Genomic DNA, 19293 nt, shown 5'->3' on the forward strand with positions numbered 1-19293 from the left:
CAAACGAAGGCAGCACATGAGTTCCAGACCAACCTGGGCAACGTGGCGAAACCCCATCTTTACTTAAAATACAGAAAATTAGCCGAGCTTGGTGGCGCATGTCTGTGGTCCCAGCTACTTGGGAGGCTGAGTTGGGAGGGTCACCTCAGCCTGGGAAGTCAAGGCTGCAGTGAGCTATGATCATGCCACTGTACTCCAGCCTGGGCGACAGAATGAGACTGTCTCAAAAAAAAAAAAAAATTGACTATATCAAAATTAAGTATTTCTGTTCAACCAAGGACACTACAAATTTAAAAGAAGGATAAATATTAGGGGAAGATCTGTTATATCTAAAACTGACTCTATATGTCAAGATCCCATGATTACACAGAACTGAATCCACTCCAAATCATTTAAATAGGAAGAGACTTACTATAGAGTACTACTTGGTTTACAGATTCATGGAGGGCCTAAATAAAAAGGTTCTAGCATCTTTTTAGAAACCACTCACAGAGCCACTATACAGAACCAGGCCACCAAAGAAGTGACTGCCTCACCTCTGATCTAAAGTTGTTGGCTGCAGAAGCACACTTCCACTGCTAGAAGCAGGACTCCTCATCACCGGATGCTCCCTCTGCTGCCAGCACCACAACTGTTGTGCCTACTTCTAGCCACACCAGCCGCATGGGCGAACCAAGCCCCCTTTTGGGTTACGGTAAGGCTGGCACCTGAACACTAGACCCCTGCTAACATTGCCCTGGAAGAATTAGAGTTTTCAGCTGTGCTTGCACGTAGAAACAACAGAAGTCAATCTTAGGACTTACTAAGGCCTTCTAAACCTGGCACAAATCCATCAAACCTAAATCACATCTGAAACGTCACCTGCAAGGGAGTCTGAAAAATGTCATTTTTAGATTTCTGGTCTCTAAGCTAAGAAAAAGCCAGAAAGAGGCTTAGTGACAATCCATCGTATCTCTAACATTGGTAATAAATAGAATAATAGCTAGAATATACAGGAAGCCCTGTGAATAAACAAGGAGAATCGGGAAACTCGACAGAAAAATGTAAAAGCATATGAACAGGCAATTTGCAGAAGGCTAAACCTAAATGGCTAAAAATATACAATGGTTTTCCTCAAAAGCATTAGTCAGCAGATAAATACAAAGTAAAACAATGAGATACCACGTCCCCTCATTGGATTAGTAGGAATTGGATAATGCCAATTTGCCATGCTAAAGAAGCATAAACTAGGAAGGCATTCAGGAAACTAATCTGACAGTACCTACACAAATTAAACCTTTTATTTCATGACCTGACAATTCTACTTCCAAATGTATATCTCAGAGAAGTTCTCACATAGCTCCCCATATGGAAATATTCACCAGAGTGTTTTCTGTGGTGGCTGAGAAGTACAAGAATCTAGATGTTCATCATCATGCTCATGTTTAAATAAAATCTAGGGAATATATCCAGAGCCACCACATTGCACAGCTCTAGGGGAACATTACTCACACACAATAAAAGGTGAATGGTAACCCTGGTACTAAACAACCCAGCAGGACTTTCATTCTTAGGAATACTACATAACAGTGGGAAGCAAAAACAAGGTGGCAATTCACCCAGAAAAGTTTGTAGATTTTTTTCCAAAGGCGGTTGAGTTTTGTTGTGTTCTTTTTAAGAAACAGAATGAGGTCTGCAACTCAGAGTATTTGTGTAAACTAAACATACACAGAAATACTATGTACTTTACAAAAAATGCATACTAATTCAAAGAGGGCAATACATAAAAGCGGTTCTGTGTGTCTACTAGCGGCTTCGGAATGGGAAGTGAAAATGCAGGGAGTATAATGAGGACACAATGAGTTCTGTCTGGACTGATGATGCAAGTGTGTCACAGACTGAATGGATTCTCATGAATACAACTACATGGATTCTTTTTTTCTCTGAGGACCAGAAAGAAAAAGTGTTAAGAATACCTAAAGCTACAGACAGAACATGAGCTATCTGAAAAATAACAGAGACACTTAGGACGAGGTGAGGAATAGTAGATCCTGAACAATGAGGTGACAAAACTACAGAGCATTAAATATTAATACATATTAAAATATATATAATGTCTATTATATATAACATATATCTTATATATGCTAGGTAACATAATATGTATATTAATATATTTAATATGTACATAGTAAAGAATTTAACTGCAGCCTCAGGGTGATAGGGGACCAATGACATGTTTCTATACTGGAACCAGTTCAAGTTTGTATTTTAAGTCATTTACTCTCTTGCTTCATGCAGAATGGAGTGGAGAAAAGGCAGGTTGTGGACGAGAAATGCTGAGGAGGCTGTTGATAGGGATTTAAACTAGGAAGGGTAGAGATAATGGAAACAGAAATTAGAAGACATATGAAAGAGATATTTAGGAAAAGAACAGAGAAAATGAAAAAGATGAATTGGGTGTGAAGTATCAGAAGGATGGAGGAATCAAAGAACATGGCAAAGCTAGACAGCAACGCTTTGATTGGGAAACCCAGAAGAGGGGGTTTAAGAGGGTGGGTAAAATAGTAAGTATAGTTTTAGACACGGTGAATATCCTCAGCCTGTGATGTCTAAGTGAGATATGTCTGATGTCCAGAGAAACACAGAAACTGTGGACACAACTCTAGCAGTCTATCAGTAATTAACAAAGCCAAGAGGACACATACAAAAGGAAAGTGGAGGCTCAACCTTAGGGGCTGAGCCCCCAGCTAAAGCTAAAGCCACATGCCTAGCTTTTACTATCCAAAAGTAGATGATATGAAAATGATTTGTGAATTTAGAGTCAAATGAGGCTCCTCAGAGAAATAATCCAAGTTAAAGGCATCGGCTGGGAGCAGCGGCTCATGCCTGAAATCCCAGCACTTTGGGAGGCCAAGGCAGATGGATCACCTGAGGTTAGGAGTTTGAGATAAGCCTGGCCAACATGGTGAAATCCCGTCTCTACAAAAAAAATGCGAAAATTGGCCGGGTGTGGTGGCATGTGCCTATAGTCCCAGCTACCCAGGAGGCTGAGGTGAGAGAATCTCTTGAACCTGGGAGGCAGAGGTTGCAGTAAGCCGAGATGGCGCCACTGTATTCCAGCCTGGGTGACAGAGTAAGACCCTGTCTCAAAAAAAAAAAAAAAAAAAAAATTAAAGAATCACCTTTTTACTGATATCATGTTGTCAGCCCAGTCAAATGTCTCTCCACTTAAATCACTGCAGTTCTTATACAACCTTCTCTGCCTATCTCCAAAATATTGAATCCAACAGAGTCAACATACTTCTTGATTTTTCTAAAAATTGAACAGAGACAGATCAAACCCTATATCCTGAAAGAAACTGCAAGGATATCGTCCACACATTTTATATCCCAAAAGCCATTTAACCAAAATAGCACCAAAAGGACAGAAGATATAACTGGCTTATAGAAGAACATTTTGGTTAGCTGCAAAATGTAACACTTCCCACAGAGTGCTCAAATAACTTACCCTCTCCAAACAGGCAAGTATTGGTCTATAAGAAAAAGAAGCCAATTATCTTCAAGTATATAGGTTAAAAAATGAGTTGCAAAAGATTATCTCTATTGTTACCTCTTTTATTATACTTTTAAAAGATAAAGCTTGTATCTCAATAATGAAGAGACTCCTTACAAAACTCTCCACAGAGTATTCAAATGCATTTATTTGGGATCCTGAAATGGTTCTATTCTAGTCCATTTGCTTCTTAATGGGCTCAAACAAGCTGTACTTGTTTAAGGCCAATGGAACTTTTTTCTTTTTAAAGTAAAAAACCCAGCAGGGCACGGTGGCTCACGCCTGTAATACCAGCATTTTGGGAGGTCGAGGCGGGTGGATCACAAGTTCAGGAGATCAAGACCATCCTGGCTGACATGGTGAAACCCCGTCTCTACTAAAAACACAAAAATTAGCCAGGCGTGGTGGTGGGCACCTGTAGGCCCAGCTACTCAGGAGGCTGAGGCAGGAGAATGGCATGAACCCGGGAGGTGGAACTTGTAGTGAGCTGAGATCGCGCCACTGCACTCCAGCCTGGGCGACAGAGCGAGACTCCATCTCAAAAAATAAATAAATAAATAAATAAACAAACAAACAAACAAACAAATAAAATAAAGTAAAAAACGTAGGAACTCTCAACACCTTTTACCCTTCTAGTTTCTAAGAAATTTTTATTATCAATGCACACTTCTAAATGGGATACCACTCTCATAAAAAGTATTTCAGTAAGCATATTCAATAGTAAGAAAAATTGAAAACATAACAAAAACCAATATATTAAAGTATATTGAAGTAAGAGAATTAATAGTACTGCTTTTATTGAGCAATTTAAACTGTAAGGAAAAATGCAAAGCCTACAATCCATCCAAGAACAAGATATGACTTAAGTTGCAGATAATGAACCTAAAAGTAATTACTCAGTATATTTTGTGCCAATATTAGAAAGCCTTCATATACTCTAACTCTTTGAGCCATACATTATATAATATAGCTTTCCATTTCATATATTTTCATAACACAGGATTAACCATCATACACAATCACTGTATCAGTGTTCAAAAACACAAGGTCCTATCGAGACCCGCCTGGGTAACATAAAGAAACCCTGTCTCTCCAAAAAAAAAAAAAATTATCCAGGCATAGTGGCTCATGCCTGTGGTCCCAGCTATTCAGGAGGCTGAGGTGCTGAGGTGGGAGGACTGCTTGGGACCAGGAGTTTGAGGCTGCAGTGAGCCATGAGCACACCACTGCGCTCCCGCTTGGGTGGCAGAGCACGACCCTGTCTCAAACACACACACACACAACGCAGACACACACACACACACACACACACACACACACAGTCCTATTGTCAGATAATGACAGTCTAACCAATCCAAATCTCCTTCAGTACGAACCAAAAATTGATCAAAGCTATCAAAGTCAAAACATCACCACTCTCACCATCAATTACTCCATGGCATAAATGGGTCTTCCAGTATAGGAATTTTCTTCAGCTATACCAATAAAGGAAAGCTCTAAATACACACAGCATCCCTATTAGGCAGAAAAGGTACCTGCTGGAATCACCACAGTGTTGAAATTGACTTGAAGGAAGACGCTTCCCAGCAGGATTGCATTCACTCTTCCATCCTGGGAAGCCAGGGTATTAACAAGAGGCAAGAAATGATTGCCTTGTGCCCTAATAGGAAACTGGTGGTAAAATGGAAAGGGAAATAGATTGTTCTCAGCCTGCACTCTTCCCATAGCGCTGACACTAGCTTATTGATACACATTCTTTCCCCTCCTGCGCACCTAAAACAACCATTTAAATGACACAGAATTTCTTCCCATATGTGTCCACTGTATCACCAGGTACTACAACAAAGGACCCTTCTGCGTGAAGTACAAAAAGAGACTCAACTGAGTAGTGCCTAAGCCTTTTTAAGCATAATTTTGAAACGCATTATAGGCTTGATTTTCTCAAGAAAGTATTCCATTCCTCCTGAAAATAATAGGACCATATTCAGTCCATTGCAGCTCTAGGATAACAGACAATAAAGCTTCCAGTGGGTTCCTGGTAGGTTGGAGCCTGACGGGATCACAGAAGAGTGGCAGTAATTTTCCCATCCAATCAACACTTCCAAGTACATCTTTACAAAGGAGTAAGACATAAATTCTTCCCTCCCTCTCATCCATAGTAGAGCATCAGGTATCAAAAGGATAATAAATCTCTAGTGTGGTTAGCACCTTATTATAGCATCCAGAAATAACTGTTCCTTACTCCTAGAATTTTGATGTTATAACGACCTTGCTTTACTACCATTCTGAACTGATTAGAAGTCATTTTTTTCCATATATTTATATTTTAATATAAAAAAGCCTTAGAAAGTTTCTACAGTCACTAAAATTATATCTAATAACTAGCAGGTCACAGGCAGTACTTTTTTGTTTCTTTCTAACAGTCCCTTAATGCTAACTTTTATTAGCATCAGGTTAGTACTTAGAATATAAAAACAGGGATGAACAGAGGAATACAATTTTCTCTATTCCCTTTACCTCTTCTTTCATTACAATAACGTTTATATTTGGAAGCTCAGTTACTGTAATGTCATTACTATTTTAACATTAGCCTGCAGAAACAAGAATAGCTATTCTTCTATCAACATAAGTTCTATAAAGTATCATTGATTCAATCACACCTCATTGAAAATAATTAATTTTGACTGCCCAGCAAGGTTAGTAATTTTCCAGCTTCAATTCAACTGGTTTTAATTGCCAGTAGGAAGCCTGGATACTCAACTTGTCTATATTACCACCAAAAATGGTGAATGAGCAAGTATTCATCAAGACCTCAGTATAGTCAGTGCCTTTCCCATACTGACAGGCACGCAGCAAGGCACGGAAGAGATACCTGTGGACAGATTAGTAGGAGAGGAGATGATGGACGGATGGAATCAGGTGAACAGGCAAGGAGGAAAGAAAGGCAGAGGGTGGCCAGAAAGAAGACCAAAAGAATCCCTAAATCCAAGAAGCATATATAATATGATCTAGACAGTAAAGTACAGAAAAAGTGAGATGACAGCCAGTAAGGCCTGGCTGGAAAAGATACAAAGAGGAAATGGAATTCAATCAGCACTTTTCAAATGCTAAAGCCAAAGAGACAAATCATGTATTCCAAGAGGGTAAAGCTGCAAGACAAAGGCACAAAGTCGGGAAAATGAAATGAGTGTTCATAAAACAGTAAGCAGATTAGTTTGTGTAAAGTAGAGCATTTATGAAGGAGATCGTGGGAAGGTAAAGCTGCAAAGTCAGGGGATTGCAGCCAGATGCTGTGCAGAGCAGAAACACTGAGTGAGGGTGTCAGCTGCCGCCTCCTCTTCTCACCCCTTCTTTGGAAAGCAGCACCCTCCCCCGAATCTCATAGTCACACCCCATCATATGCTTTCCTTATCCAACCCCGACAACAAAACAAAATATCTGATAAGTGACAAAAATGCTTACAATTCCAGGAAAAAAAAAGAAAAACAAATACATAAAATAAACAATTCGAAAAAAAAAAAAGAAAAGAAAAAAAAGAAAACTGGGGCTCAACTAGTATCTGGGACGAATGACTTTTTTTAAGATAAGACATCCAGTCAGGAGCACAGATAGCCCAGATGACTGCCTCTCAGGTACCAGGCAGAATTGTAGGGGCTTTACGTATGCTATTTCATTTAATCTTAATAGTATTAATTTGAAATTATTCTTCTACCTTCATAGATACGAGGAGAAATTACTGGAGAGTCACTTAGCTATACAGCAAAACTAGGATTGCAAATATACCTAGAATGAAAGTAGTCAGAATAACTACTGCTACCTTCATCCAACTGTATATTTTCTGTATCTTTTCACAAGAATCAGAAGGAAAAGCACTCAAAGCACCTGTTCCATTTCAAATACACATGGCTTAGATACAAATGCCTAAATGCACTTAAAACTAGGCCAGTCCTCAACTCATAAAGCAGTCATTAAAACCCATCACTGAAGCTACTGGTGCACTTGACTTCAATCCAAACCACAGGCCCAAAGAAACGATGAGAAAGGATGTTTCAGACCAATCTAAAATGATTTAAGATCAGTGTTCCGGTCCCGGCTTACGTTGCCAAATTCTTCTCTGATATATGGAACCCAGTAAGGCAGTATTTAGGTGAAAGCATAGCATTCATACAAATCCCTTTCCTTTTATAATAAGCCATTTTATACGTATCAGGGAGATTCTGACCTTCATTCATTCGTCAGACATTAACTGGACATCTATACTCTGTCAGGGGCTCTTGCTGGAAATCAAACTACTCCTGGCCTTAAAACAATCCAGTGTAACAATTTCCCAAGCCATATGAGAAAAGGCATACTCCTAGAGTGGGTCCTTCCCTCTATTGATATAAAAATCGAGATAGGCCGGGCACAGTGTTTCACACCTGTAATCCTAGCACTTGGGGAGGCCAAGGCAGGTGGCTCACCTGAGGTCAGGAGTTCAAGACCAGCCTGGCCAACATGGTGAAACCCTGTCTCTACAAAAAAATACAAAAATTAGCTGGGTATGGTCATGGGAGCCTATAATCCCAGCTACTTGGGAAGCTAAGGCAGGAGAATCGCTTGAACCCAGTGGGCGGAGGTTGCAGTGAGCCAAGATCGCGCCACTTCACTCCAGCCTCAGTGACAAGAGTGAAACTCTGTTTTGCAAAAAAAAAAAAAAAACAACAAACAAACAAAAAAACAACATAACCTTCAGAAAGGCCAAAATCAGAGTTGTACAATCCAAGTTCTAGAGTCTATGCACTTTATTAATTAGCTAGTCCTCCAAAAGCTCACTGATCTACTTGGTTTCATCTTATGCATATTAACAACAGATTTGGTTTTCTAAGGACATATCCTGGATGGGCCACTTACTAGCTTAATGCCCTTAGGCAAGAAGTTACTTTACTGTCTGAGCCTGGGTTTTTTCATTGGAAAAATGAGGATAAACAGCTATACTTCAAGACTGTTGTAAGGATTAGAGATAGTTATGTAATGCACCAACAGAGTCTGGCACTTAGTCTGGCACTTAGAAGTACAATAAGTATAGCCAATATCATAATTACAGGAATTGTAAGCCAATTACAAATTGATCAGAAAAGTCCAATTACAAAAAAATTGAGAGACGGAGCAAAGCGACTAAAGGCAGCTAAAACAATAAATATCTGGCAGCAAGAAAACAACCAAGAAACTACACAGACAAAAAAAACCTCAGAAACTACAGACTGAGGCCAACAGCCCACACACTTTGATAGCTGTTGAGGACATCACTAATGTTTTTATAAGATGTAACAATGATGTGCCTGAAGATGATATTAAGCCCTTTAAGACAGATTAAACTTTTATTCCATGTGTTTAAAAAAAGATAAGCACATAATTGACTTGGGAAAGATTCCTATCAAAAGTGATTTAGCATCACAAATTTAACACGTTAGATATCTAAAGTTTAATTAACCGCAAAACTCTAGTACCAAGCTTCTGTTATACTTCATATGTAAGGGAACCTCCCGAATTTCAGACGCCATTTTTTCTACTAAACACTGAAAAAGATGTATTTCAAACAAATTTATTATGAAATACTTAAATGCAATGGCCTAAGGCATCATCAGTTTCTTAATAGCTAAAACAAGATAAAGTTTGGTCTCCCTCATTGCTAAATGTTCTTAGATCTACCAAAGAGACACAAACATGTGCCACAGAAATCCCTTTTCACGTGTATTTTCTCCCTACATTTGGAAGGCAGTAAAAAGCGAAAAACATCTGTTCCTTCCTGTAGCGCTGACAATCCTCATTCTAGGGTTTAAAAATAAAACATGCTTATGGAAGCTTATAGATACAATGCTCACCTGCTTCAAAGGCAGCTGGCAATTAATTGATCCAAATACATGTAAAATTAAGGCCAAGAAGAAATTTCCCTAAGGACAATGCTAGTGTTCCCCATGCCGGTAATTTCCAAGACACCCATAAAAAAATAGTGGAGGAGAGTAAAGCGGCAAACGTAGTGCCAGATGACATGAAGAGTTGACAGCTGAGAAACAAGGGCCTGTGTCAATCTGGATTCATTCTACCACCATAAGAACAGTTTCCATGAGAGCTGCTTAGAGAAAATCTGGTTCACTCTGGCCAACAATCACCCTTCATCCAGCTCAAGGAAGGCCAGATGTTCAAGCATTAAAGGAGTACACCTTATTAAAAACAGGAACTGGAAAATCTAACTAAAGAAAGGCCCTAAATCTGATCATATATTTTATAAACAGTTTTTACTCTCTATAGGGCCTTAAAACATTGAACATCCAAACAGAAATAATAAGTACATTAGACTTGAATCATCGACTCACTTTCTATTTCTGGATCTGCCTCTGAATGAATCACAGTGTGACCTTGAGAAAGTTATTTCACCTCTTTCTCTATCTCCATTTCCCCACCAGTTACGAAGTTGGGTAAAGCCTACTGATCCTCTTTTCCTGAACAATGCTGAGTGAATGAGATAAATATATGGAAGCTGCTACACAAAAAGATATTTGCTGATTACCAACCAGCTGTATCCAACCATCAAATACAAAATAGGTGATGTCCTTATAAAAATGACTAGCTCTGCACTTCTACTCTGCACAATTTAAAAAACAAATCGCCTGGAGAGGTCAACAAAACCCAGGTGGTTCCTATACAGGACTCTTTTAAGAGTCCCAGATTTCAAATTTGGGAATACTTAGCAAATTAAAATAAAATGCGAGTTCCAAGAAGACACTTTTTTAAAAAAGGAAAAGAAACATTCAACCTATTTAGGGTCTTGTGATCTTCCAGGACTCTGTTCAATCCTCCTCTCTCAAGTCCTCTTCCCTCACCCCTTGCCACCAAGCAGGTAAGCCACTGCATCCGTGATGTCCCAGCAGTGATTTGCATGTCTCTACCTATACAGATATTTCTGTGCACTGCACTTATTTCATGTCTCCTCCTCACTAGTCAGTGAGGCTTAGAAGGGCAAAATCATGATTTAATGGCCTATGTATCACCTACATCTAGAATACTGCCTAGCACAGTGTGCTACCATTTAGAATACTGCATAGCACAATGCGGCTGCTCAATGGGTGTGTGTGCGTATGTGTGTGTATGCACATATATGCACACAAATGTATATACATATATATATATATATATTTTCTAAATGAATGAAATAAATAAATTTCCAAAGTCTTATGCTACTAGGAATAACTATCATTAATATTAATGATTGATAATCATTATGGTGAATTATTTTCACTTTTCGAAAACGATATATATACGTGAATGTCACTTAAAGAGAAAATATGTGATGCCTCACCAACATTAAATTCATGAAAATTAATGCAAAAACTTTCCAATTTTATTTTATCAAAAGTGATCTTTTTTCAATTTGTTGGGTTTTTTTTTTTACAATTTATCTAGTGGGTATAAAACTACAAACATTCTTTTTAACAATCTACACAATAAAGAGAAGGTGGAAAAGAAGAAAAATAAGAGTATGTGAAATGAATAGAAGAAGCTACTTTTAAGGGTAAGACCCTATAAAGGCAAAATAAAAGGTAGCCCACAGATGTAAATTAAAATGTGGTCAATAAGTAGCTACCCCAACATTACCAGCATTTAGTCAGCCAAGAAGTCGCTGTCTGTGCTGAGAAATTTCATCTAAGCGATGTTTTATACATAATGTTTAAAATAACAGAACATAAGATTTTAAAATTTTCAGATTGCATTTGAAATGTTTAATCCTTCAGATATTTATCATAAACCTATCAGTAGTCATGTGACTTTTCATATTTTTCCATTCATTAAATTCTAACACTCTATTTCATTTAATAATCAAGAATAGAGGTTAGGTAAACACGTCGGGCTCTTAAGGTAAGGCCTTGGGTCCTGTAAGCCTGTAAGCTAGGATAAACTCATTAGACTGCTTGACATTGACCACAGCAAACAAACTCTGGCTATGCTTTATGTCACCCTGGGTGTGAGTCTATAACATATGCTAGGGAAGGGAGGTACCAGTTGAACTAGATGTGCTTTTGACCTTCTCACCTTCACTATCTCCAAACTACAGGCTGTTCTGGGTTGGACCATGAAACTAAATGAAAATGATCCCTACTATTCTATTTATTAATTTTCTAATAGCATGTATCGGATTTTCTTGCAGCAGCAAACAGGAGTGAGTGACCGCTTAACTTCACTAAGTAGCGGAACCCAGATTGCTGCAAGATAGAAACTACATATTACATACATACCAAACGTGTACAAATACACACAGATACTAGAGCGGTCAGAGATTGCATTTGGATCGTACTTGAATAAATGATTTGTGCCTCCAAAACCGACTGTTGCGAAAGAACCATGAACAATTTTTTTCTTTGTAATGCTGTGGTGATGAGAAATGAAAGAGAAGAATGATGGTTTAGCTAACAAGATGAAAAAGGAGTTTATCTCCCTGGCGTGACCCTACACATTGTGAAGAGCAGATATTTTGGTGAAATGGGCAGAGCAACCTTTTTTGAGATGACTTAGAACAGACACAACTAAGTTGTTCCCTTTAAGATCTTGTAAGAACACAGAAAACCAACAAGTATGTCCGAGGCATTTCACCGAGGGGGGCGAGCTCGGTGGGCCGAAAAGGATTCCCTACGGAGAAGAGACACGCCACTATCAGGTCACCGCCTTCCAGAGTCCAGGGAGGGCGGGTGGCAGGGGAAGGCCCTGATTGGCAGGCGACTTGCGACCCGGAGGCCAGCAGCAGGGCGCGCTCACCTGTGAACACGTTCTGGAAGCCATCCGCAGCCGCTGGCGCCCCAGACGCCTTGGCGGCCAGTGCCGGGGACACTCCACCGCCGCTGTCAGCGGCCACCCCGCGCTCCAGCAGGTGCGCGGAGCCTCCCGCCCGGGGCGTGCGGGCGCCCAGCTCCTCCGTCCAGTCCGCCGAGCGGCTCAGGCCGCCCGCAAGGCCGCCGTCGGCCCGGTGCTTCTTGGCCGGGGCGGCTACGGAGGCCAGGGCAGTTCTGGACCCTCGGCTCAAGGAGGGCTCCGGCCGCCTCTTGATCCTGGGGCTCTGATTAGGGGACTGAGACGGGGAGTGATTGGGCGAGCTGAGCTGCCGGGTGGTGGTCTTGATGTAGCAGGGGGTGATGAGCGGGTAGGGCTTGAAACAGCGCTGGCTGGGCGCAGGGCTGCCGGGCAGGGAAGCGGCCGCGGGGGAGTCAGGTCCTTGCGCTTCCTCCTCCGGCTCTTCCTCCAGCCTCTGCGGGGCGTCCTCTCCCACCTCCGGGGCCCACTCCTCCCCCGGAGAGCCCCGGGGCGCATCCTCAAAAGCATCCTCCTCGCCCTCCTCATCCGTGTCCCCAGCCCCTCGCACGGGGGCTCCGGCCGCTTCCTCCCCCGGCCCGGTCTCGGGAAACGGGAAAGCCGTGGAGGACGGCGAGTCTGCGACCGCGGGTTGGGCCGCCGGGAGGCTGGGCGCCTCGGAGGCTGGGAGGCCGCCGGGGGACGGCGGTTGCTGGGGCTCCCGGGGCTCGGCGGCCAGGCTCTCGGGCAGGTCGGAGAGCGCGGACAGCGCCTGCTCAGTGTCCGGACTGCCCGGGGCCTCCCCAGCCCCGCCGCTCGGCCCCAGCAGGAACCGGTCCAGGCCCAGGAAGGCCCCGGGCTGAGGGGAGACGGCGGTGGGGGGCGCTGCAGGCTCCTCGGCGCCCTGGAGCTGCTGCTGCTGCTGCTGCTGTTGCTGTTGCTGGAGCTGGAGCTGGAGCTGCTGCTGCTGCTGCTGCTGCTGCTGCTGCAGGCGGATCGCCTGCTGGATGTCTGAAAGCAAATCCTCTTGCTCCGTAGCCGAGTGGAAGCTATAGATGTCCGTGTCCGAGCCCGAGCTGGTCCTCTGTCCATCTTGCGCCCCTGCTGCAGTTTCCACATCCTCGGCGACCGGCCGGCCCCTGACCCTAGCCTCGGCAGGCCCAGGACCCCCTGGACGGGTCACCTCAAAAGGGTCCGCACACTCGGTATCCGATAGGCCGGTCTCGTCCGCCGAGAGGCTGAGGTCCGGAGTCTTGGTGAGCAGGGAGTGAGCGCTGTCCAGCTCCCCCGTCTGCAGGGCCTGGGAATCCAGCACATCTTCGCGGGAGCCGCCGGCGCCTTTCCCCTTGGACAGATTCTTCCTGATCCGCAGGTTGGAAAACACCGAGGCTCTGGAGTCCGACTTGCTCTTCTTCTTGCCCGACTCCCCGCCGCCGCCCCCTCCCCCCTTGCTGTGCTTGCCCAGCGCCTTCTTACCCCCGCTCCCCTTCTTTGTGGTTTCCACATCCCTGGGCCCCAGCGCATCCTCGGCGCCGCCGCCGCCGCCGCCTTCGTGCAAGGCATCACCTGCGCTCCTCTTCAGCTTCCCATCCTGGTTCCCCATGGTGCAATCCCGCTGCTGCGCCGCCGCGACGCGTGCACTCAGGCCATCCCGGCCCTCCTCGGCCCCGGGCCCGGGCCGAGGGAGTCTCCCGGGAGAGTCAGGCGGCGGCTGGGCGAGCCGCTGGGAGGAGAGGCCGACGCGCGCCCGGCTGGCCCCGCTCGCATCTGCGGCCGCTTTGCATAATGCGCGGCGGCTCCCGTGGCTGCCGTCGCTGCGGCTGCGGCTGCGGCTCGGGGCCGGCGGGGCGCGAACATGCTCAGTGCAGAGCGCGGCGCCCGCCAATGGCTGCGCAGAACGCAGCTCAGGCCTGGCTCCTCGCCCGCCGCCACCGCCCCCTCGGCCCCCGCGCGCCTCCTCGCTGAACCTGGGCGCGAAAAACGTTTCCTCTATCTCGGGGACTTTAATCTCCACCGTGCGAATCGCATGCATTGTCCCCGACCGAAGAGATCGTCAGCTGGAAGATGCACTCTGATCTTCAGAGCTACTGGACCTGCCACGAGAAAAGTTAAACAAAAAAGAAGAAATTTTTACATGGGGAAAAACTGAAGCCCAATTCCAGTTTAGAGGTGCCATCGGGTCACGGCCACATACACAACCCCCTGTCTGCCTCTGCATGGCTGTTCAATAAATATTTGTTGAATGAATGGATTGTTCTGTTTCTTGAATAATTGATCATCTCGTTGAACACTGTTGATGCGCGTGAGCATATGTTCAAGAAAGGTTACTGCGCATGGTACTGCTTTTATGTTTCACACACAGACCCTGCTTCTCCAGGAGAGGACATTAGCTGTCATTTCTAAAGTTGGGTTATAATTTTTTTTTTTTTTTTTTTGACAGAAGAAAGAGGTAGGAGAAGTAGAAAATACTGAGATTAGAGTTGATTAAAATGCTAATCTCCAAATTCTATGTGTTTACCATATAAATTAAACAGCATTTGTATTCAAAAAGGGTACATATACGATAACTCCCAGGAGGTCAAACTCATCAATATTAAACATGTCACTATTGTAGCTGCCTATAAAAAGGAAAAAGACAGAAGGGAAACACCCTTGGCACAAACACACAAAATCAGATGTTATGCTATAAACTACCACTTTCCCAAGCAAACCCTTCCAGGCAGACTTCATCCTGTAAAAGTTTCTTAACATTCTGTCCACAATATTGGGATAAACATTTTTCCTCATTGAACATTTCGTCATTATTTGCATTATTTATTACCTATTTTGTAAGAATTGTTTTATTTAAAAAATATGGATATCTAAAGAAGCTTTAAGCAGTAAACTGAGATTAAAGTGGCATTAGTAAGTTTTACAAGTATTTAAGCAAAAGTTCATTGATAACCACTTGGAAAATATGGAATAGATATCCAACTTATTAATATTTTCAAAGTAACCCAGAGGAGGGAGAAAGGCTATATATTATATTGTCCAACTTAAATGTAACAAGCAAATGTGTAGCCTTCCTTTGCATATTATGAATGAGGCTTTTAAATTTTTTTTTTTAAAAAAGGTTGGTCTTGTCAGTCTTTGATTACTATCCTTTTTCAAACTATGTTTTTTAAAATAAATGTAATTTAAGGGCAGTTAGCCAGTTATCCTTAGGTGGCCCTTTCAAGTAAATGCTTTAGAGAAATCAACTTTAATAACTTTGCCAGGGTTATATCCCAGTCTCCAAGCAATTCCGGAGTACATGAAAAGCCTTTGTTTCACCTCTTTCACAAGACTGCTCTCTCCTTTCTTCTAGAATCTAGGCTCCTCTGAGGGCACAATTTGCCTGCAGCTATTAGAATTTTCTGCTTCTTTGAGTGCTGAGGTACTTTGAATCTTGATTTTTGCTCTTTCTTTAGCAGAACGTCTTGGATTCTGAACTATTGATTTCCTTATTATTTTCTTCTGTGCTATATTCCAGAAGTTCAGAAGACAAAAGAAGGGAAAGAAGGAGGGAGGGAAAGAATTGATTATTTTTTTTCACAGTGACAGTTGTGCAGCAGGCCACAGCTGCCAAATCTCTATTGCATTCAAAGGCTCATTTGAAACTCACAAGTGTGATTATCAAATACACATAGGTGCTCTTAACCCAAGGATAATTAAAGCATGAGCTCAGGCTCAGAGAGGCTAAGAGATTTGTCCAAGGTCACATAGCAGCAGAAACAATGCTGGAACCTGCAAATTTAGACCACAATTTTTTTTTTATAACAAACAACGCTGCATAGTTTACTCTTGGGGGACTGGTAAGGAAATCATAAAGGCAAACTACAAAGCTTTGCCAAAGGGTTCTTGTTATTTAATAGCTATTTAGTATTCCTAAAGATGCCTGAAACATGGCCTAACCTTAATTCCATTTGATCAGGTAAGAATATCATATCTGTGGTTGCAAAACTAGATTTAACAGATAATTAGAGATTTTACCTCATGCCTGGCCACATCCTGGTAGCAGGATACAGACGAGAAACAGCAAGTGTGACCAGCCTATATATTCATGTATCTAGAGTAATTCTAGTGTAATTGTCAATAAAAGTCTTCAGTGTTAGCATTCCAAAATGGTCACAAAAACTATTTTTATAAAATAAAATAAAGTACTACTCATTTTCCCACAAAGGAAATTGGATATGGGCTTTAAAAATTAAATTAGTAACAGTAGGTTAGAAAACTCTAAACAAATATTGAACTCTAGCTGAGAATACGTATGCTGATGTAGTTGGCTTAAGTGTACTGATTTTGGCAACTTACTCTAAAATGCATCAAAAAATAAGACACTTGAATGGATGCATGGACAGATATGTGATAAAACAAATATAATAAAATGTTAATTACAAAATTTACGTGGTAGATATATGGGTGTTCACTGGGAACTTCCTTCAACTTTACTGTATGTTTGAAACTTCTCTCTCTTTTTTTGAGATGCTCTCATTCTGTCACAGACTGCTGTAATATGATCATAGCTCACTGCAGCCTGGAACTCCTGGGCTCAAGTGATCCTCCCACCTCAGCCTCCTGAATAGCCAGGACTACACGCATTCACCACCATACCCAGCTAATTTTTCAATTTTTTTTTTTTTTTTTTTTTTTTTGTGGAGATGAGGTCTCCCTTTGTTGCCCAGGCTGAGCTCAAACTCCTGGGCTCAGGAGATCCTCCTGCCTTGGCCTCCCAAAGTGCTAGGATTATAGGCATGAGCCACTACACCTGTCCTGTTTGAAACTTTTCATGTTCAAATGTTGGAAAAGAAAGTGGGTTACAATAATACATGCATTTCCCAGATTTTTAAAAATTAAATTATGTAATGGTTGATGGCAATTAATAAATACTAAATGAATCTTCCTCTCCTTCACAGTTACCTGTCTGTCAGAATTCCATTTCATTTCCTTTTCTCTCTTCTTTCAGCTCTCTTCCTCCTCCCTCACCCTCTTAATTGACTGAAAGATATACTGAAATGTTTTTGATACTTGGTGTTTTGCTTTGTTTTGTTAGTTTTTATTTCTGCTTAACCTTGGTGGAATGCTTTAGAATCTCTAATAGAATAATTAGTTTGCATCTTAATTACCCAACTCATTCTTTTCTCTAGCAGGTGAATGACGCTTTTCTGCCCTAGTGTCAATTACTAATCTTTTGCCTTCCAAGATCCACCTCTCAGTCCTGACTTCACTCCTACACACTCGGCTCCTGAACCTACATCCTAGAGAACACCATGCCCCCAGTCAAATCCAATGTCTCTATAACTGAACTCATCTTCTCTTTCATATCTGTTCCTCCTTTGTTTTTGAGTAAGAGCACCACAGTCCCTCCAGTTTCCCAAACCAGTGTTGTTGCTTACTCCTCCCTCATCCCCAGTCCCTATAATTTACCAGTCACTAAGACTTCTCTATTCTTTTTTCGTAATGTCTCTCAAATACAGTCATGTCTCCCACCCCAAGTGCCACTTCTCTTGCCTCCTTCCCACCCCCACCTCCAACTCCCATCTGCTCCTTCCCATTATCACCAATGCTTCTGGACTGGGGTGATGAATTTGCTCCCCAGGGAACACATGACACTGTCTGGAGACATTTTCGGTTGTCACAGTGGGGTAGTGGGGTAATGTTACTGGCATCAAGGATGCTGCTAAACATAATGCACAAACAGTCTCCCCCGACCACCCCGCCCCATAAACAAGAATGATTTAGCCCAAAATATCAGTAATCCAGGGGTGAAGATAAGGGAGGAGACCACCCCTCATATCGCCTTATGCCCAATTTCTGCCTCCAAAGACAGCAGAAGTAAAAACTAAAAGGCAGAAATGAAATCCACAGGCAGACAGCCCGGCGCCACACCCTGGGCCTGGTAGTTAAAGATCGACCCCTGACCTAATCGGTTCTGTTGTCTATAGATTACAGACATGGTATAGAAAAGCACTGTGAAAATCCTATCTTGTTTTGTTGCGATCTAATTACCGGTGCATGCAGCCCCCAGTCACGTACCCGCTGCTTGCTCAATCAATCACGACCCTCTCACGTGCACCCCCTTAGAGTTGTGAGCCCTTAAAAGGGACAGGAATTGCTCACTCGGGGAGCTCGGCTCTTGAGACAGAAGTCTTGCCAATGCCCCCGGCCGAATAAACCCCGTCCTTCTTTAACTCAGTGTCTGAGGAGTTTTGTCTGTGGCTCATCCTGCTACAAAGACACTTGCTTTAGCCTGAAGACTCTCACAGCTGACAGTCAATAAATGGTTACTGAAGGAGTGAAATAAAGAAGAAATAAAAATTACATTTCTCGGTTAACTGAATTAAATCAGGAACTTAAAGGGAGAACCTAACAGAACAAATCAGATTTTCAATAGTCTATCTACAGTACCAAATATCTTAGAGAGAGAATTCACTCTTCTCTAAGGCATTCTAAGTTCTAAAAACTATACAACCTATATAAATATTTCAACTCCCAACATACTTGATAACATTATAAAAAGTCCTTGCTCATACCAGAGATTTCCTGGTAACCAGAATGGAATTCCCAGAGCTCATTTTGCTCATTATGTGTATCACAAACAATTAGTTATATAGCTTTCATTTTTACCACCATTATTCATTTTATCACCAATGCAGAACTTAAAGTGTTTATAAAACAGAGAAAAAGTGAAATATTCCTCTCCCCAAACAATACAGAATGTACTACAAGTTTGTTTCTATACTGGAAAAAATTTAAAGGTAAAAAATTCTAGGTCACTTAAGTTCCTCCCTGCTGCAAATGAAACATAAAAGCCATTGTCTCCTAACCTCTAGAAAACTCATTAGCTTCCTCTGAATAATTTTCTCTTCATTATATAGGCATGCTTTGGCATTTAACACGTTTTAGCCTTTTGATTATTGGCA

General features: G+C 42.3%; 1 protein-coding gene across 3 annotated transcripts in view; it reads right to left on the reverse strand.

The window, feature by feature from the left end:
* Positions 1-14187, reverse strand: part of FMN2 (formin 2) — a 398539-nt gene extending 384352 nt beyond the window's left edge. For all 3 annotated transcript variants that reach the window (XR_012433817.1, XM_005539682.4, XM_065542730.2), the window contains exon 1: positions 12323-14187. Coding sequence is in view for 2 of the 3 variants with exons in the window: in XM_005539682.4 (XP_005539739.3) it covers positions 12323-13955 (1633 nt within the window). In the remaining variant the exon portion in view is untranslated. The remainder of the gene's footprint in view (positions 1-12322) is intronic.
* Positions 14188-19293: the final 5106 nt, after the last annotated feature.

The sequence above is a fragment of the Macaca fascicularis genome, chromosome 1 (genome assembly GCF_037993035.2).
Source record: "Macaca fascicularis isolate 582-1 chromosome 1, T2T-MFA8v1.1".
Lineage (NCBI taxonomy): Eukaryota > Metazoa > Chordata > Mammalia > Primates > Cercopithecidae > Macaca > Macaca fascicularis.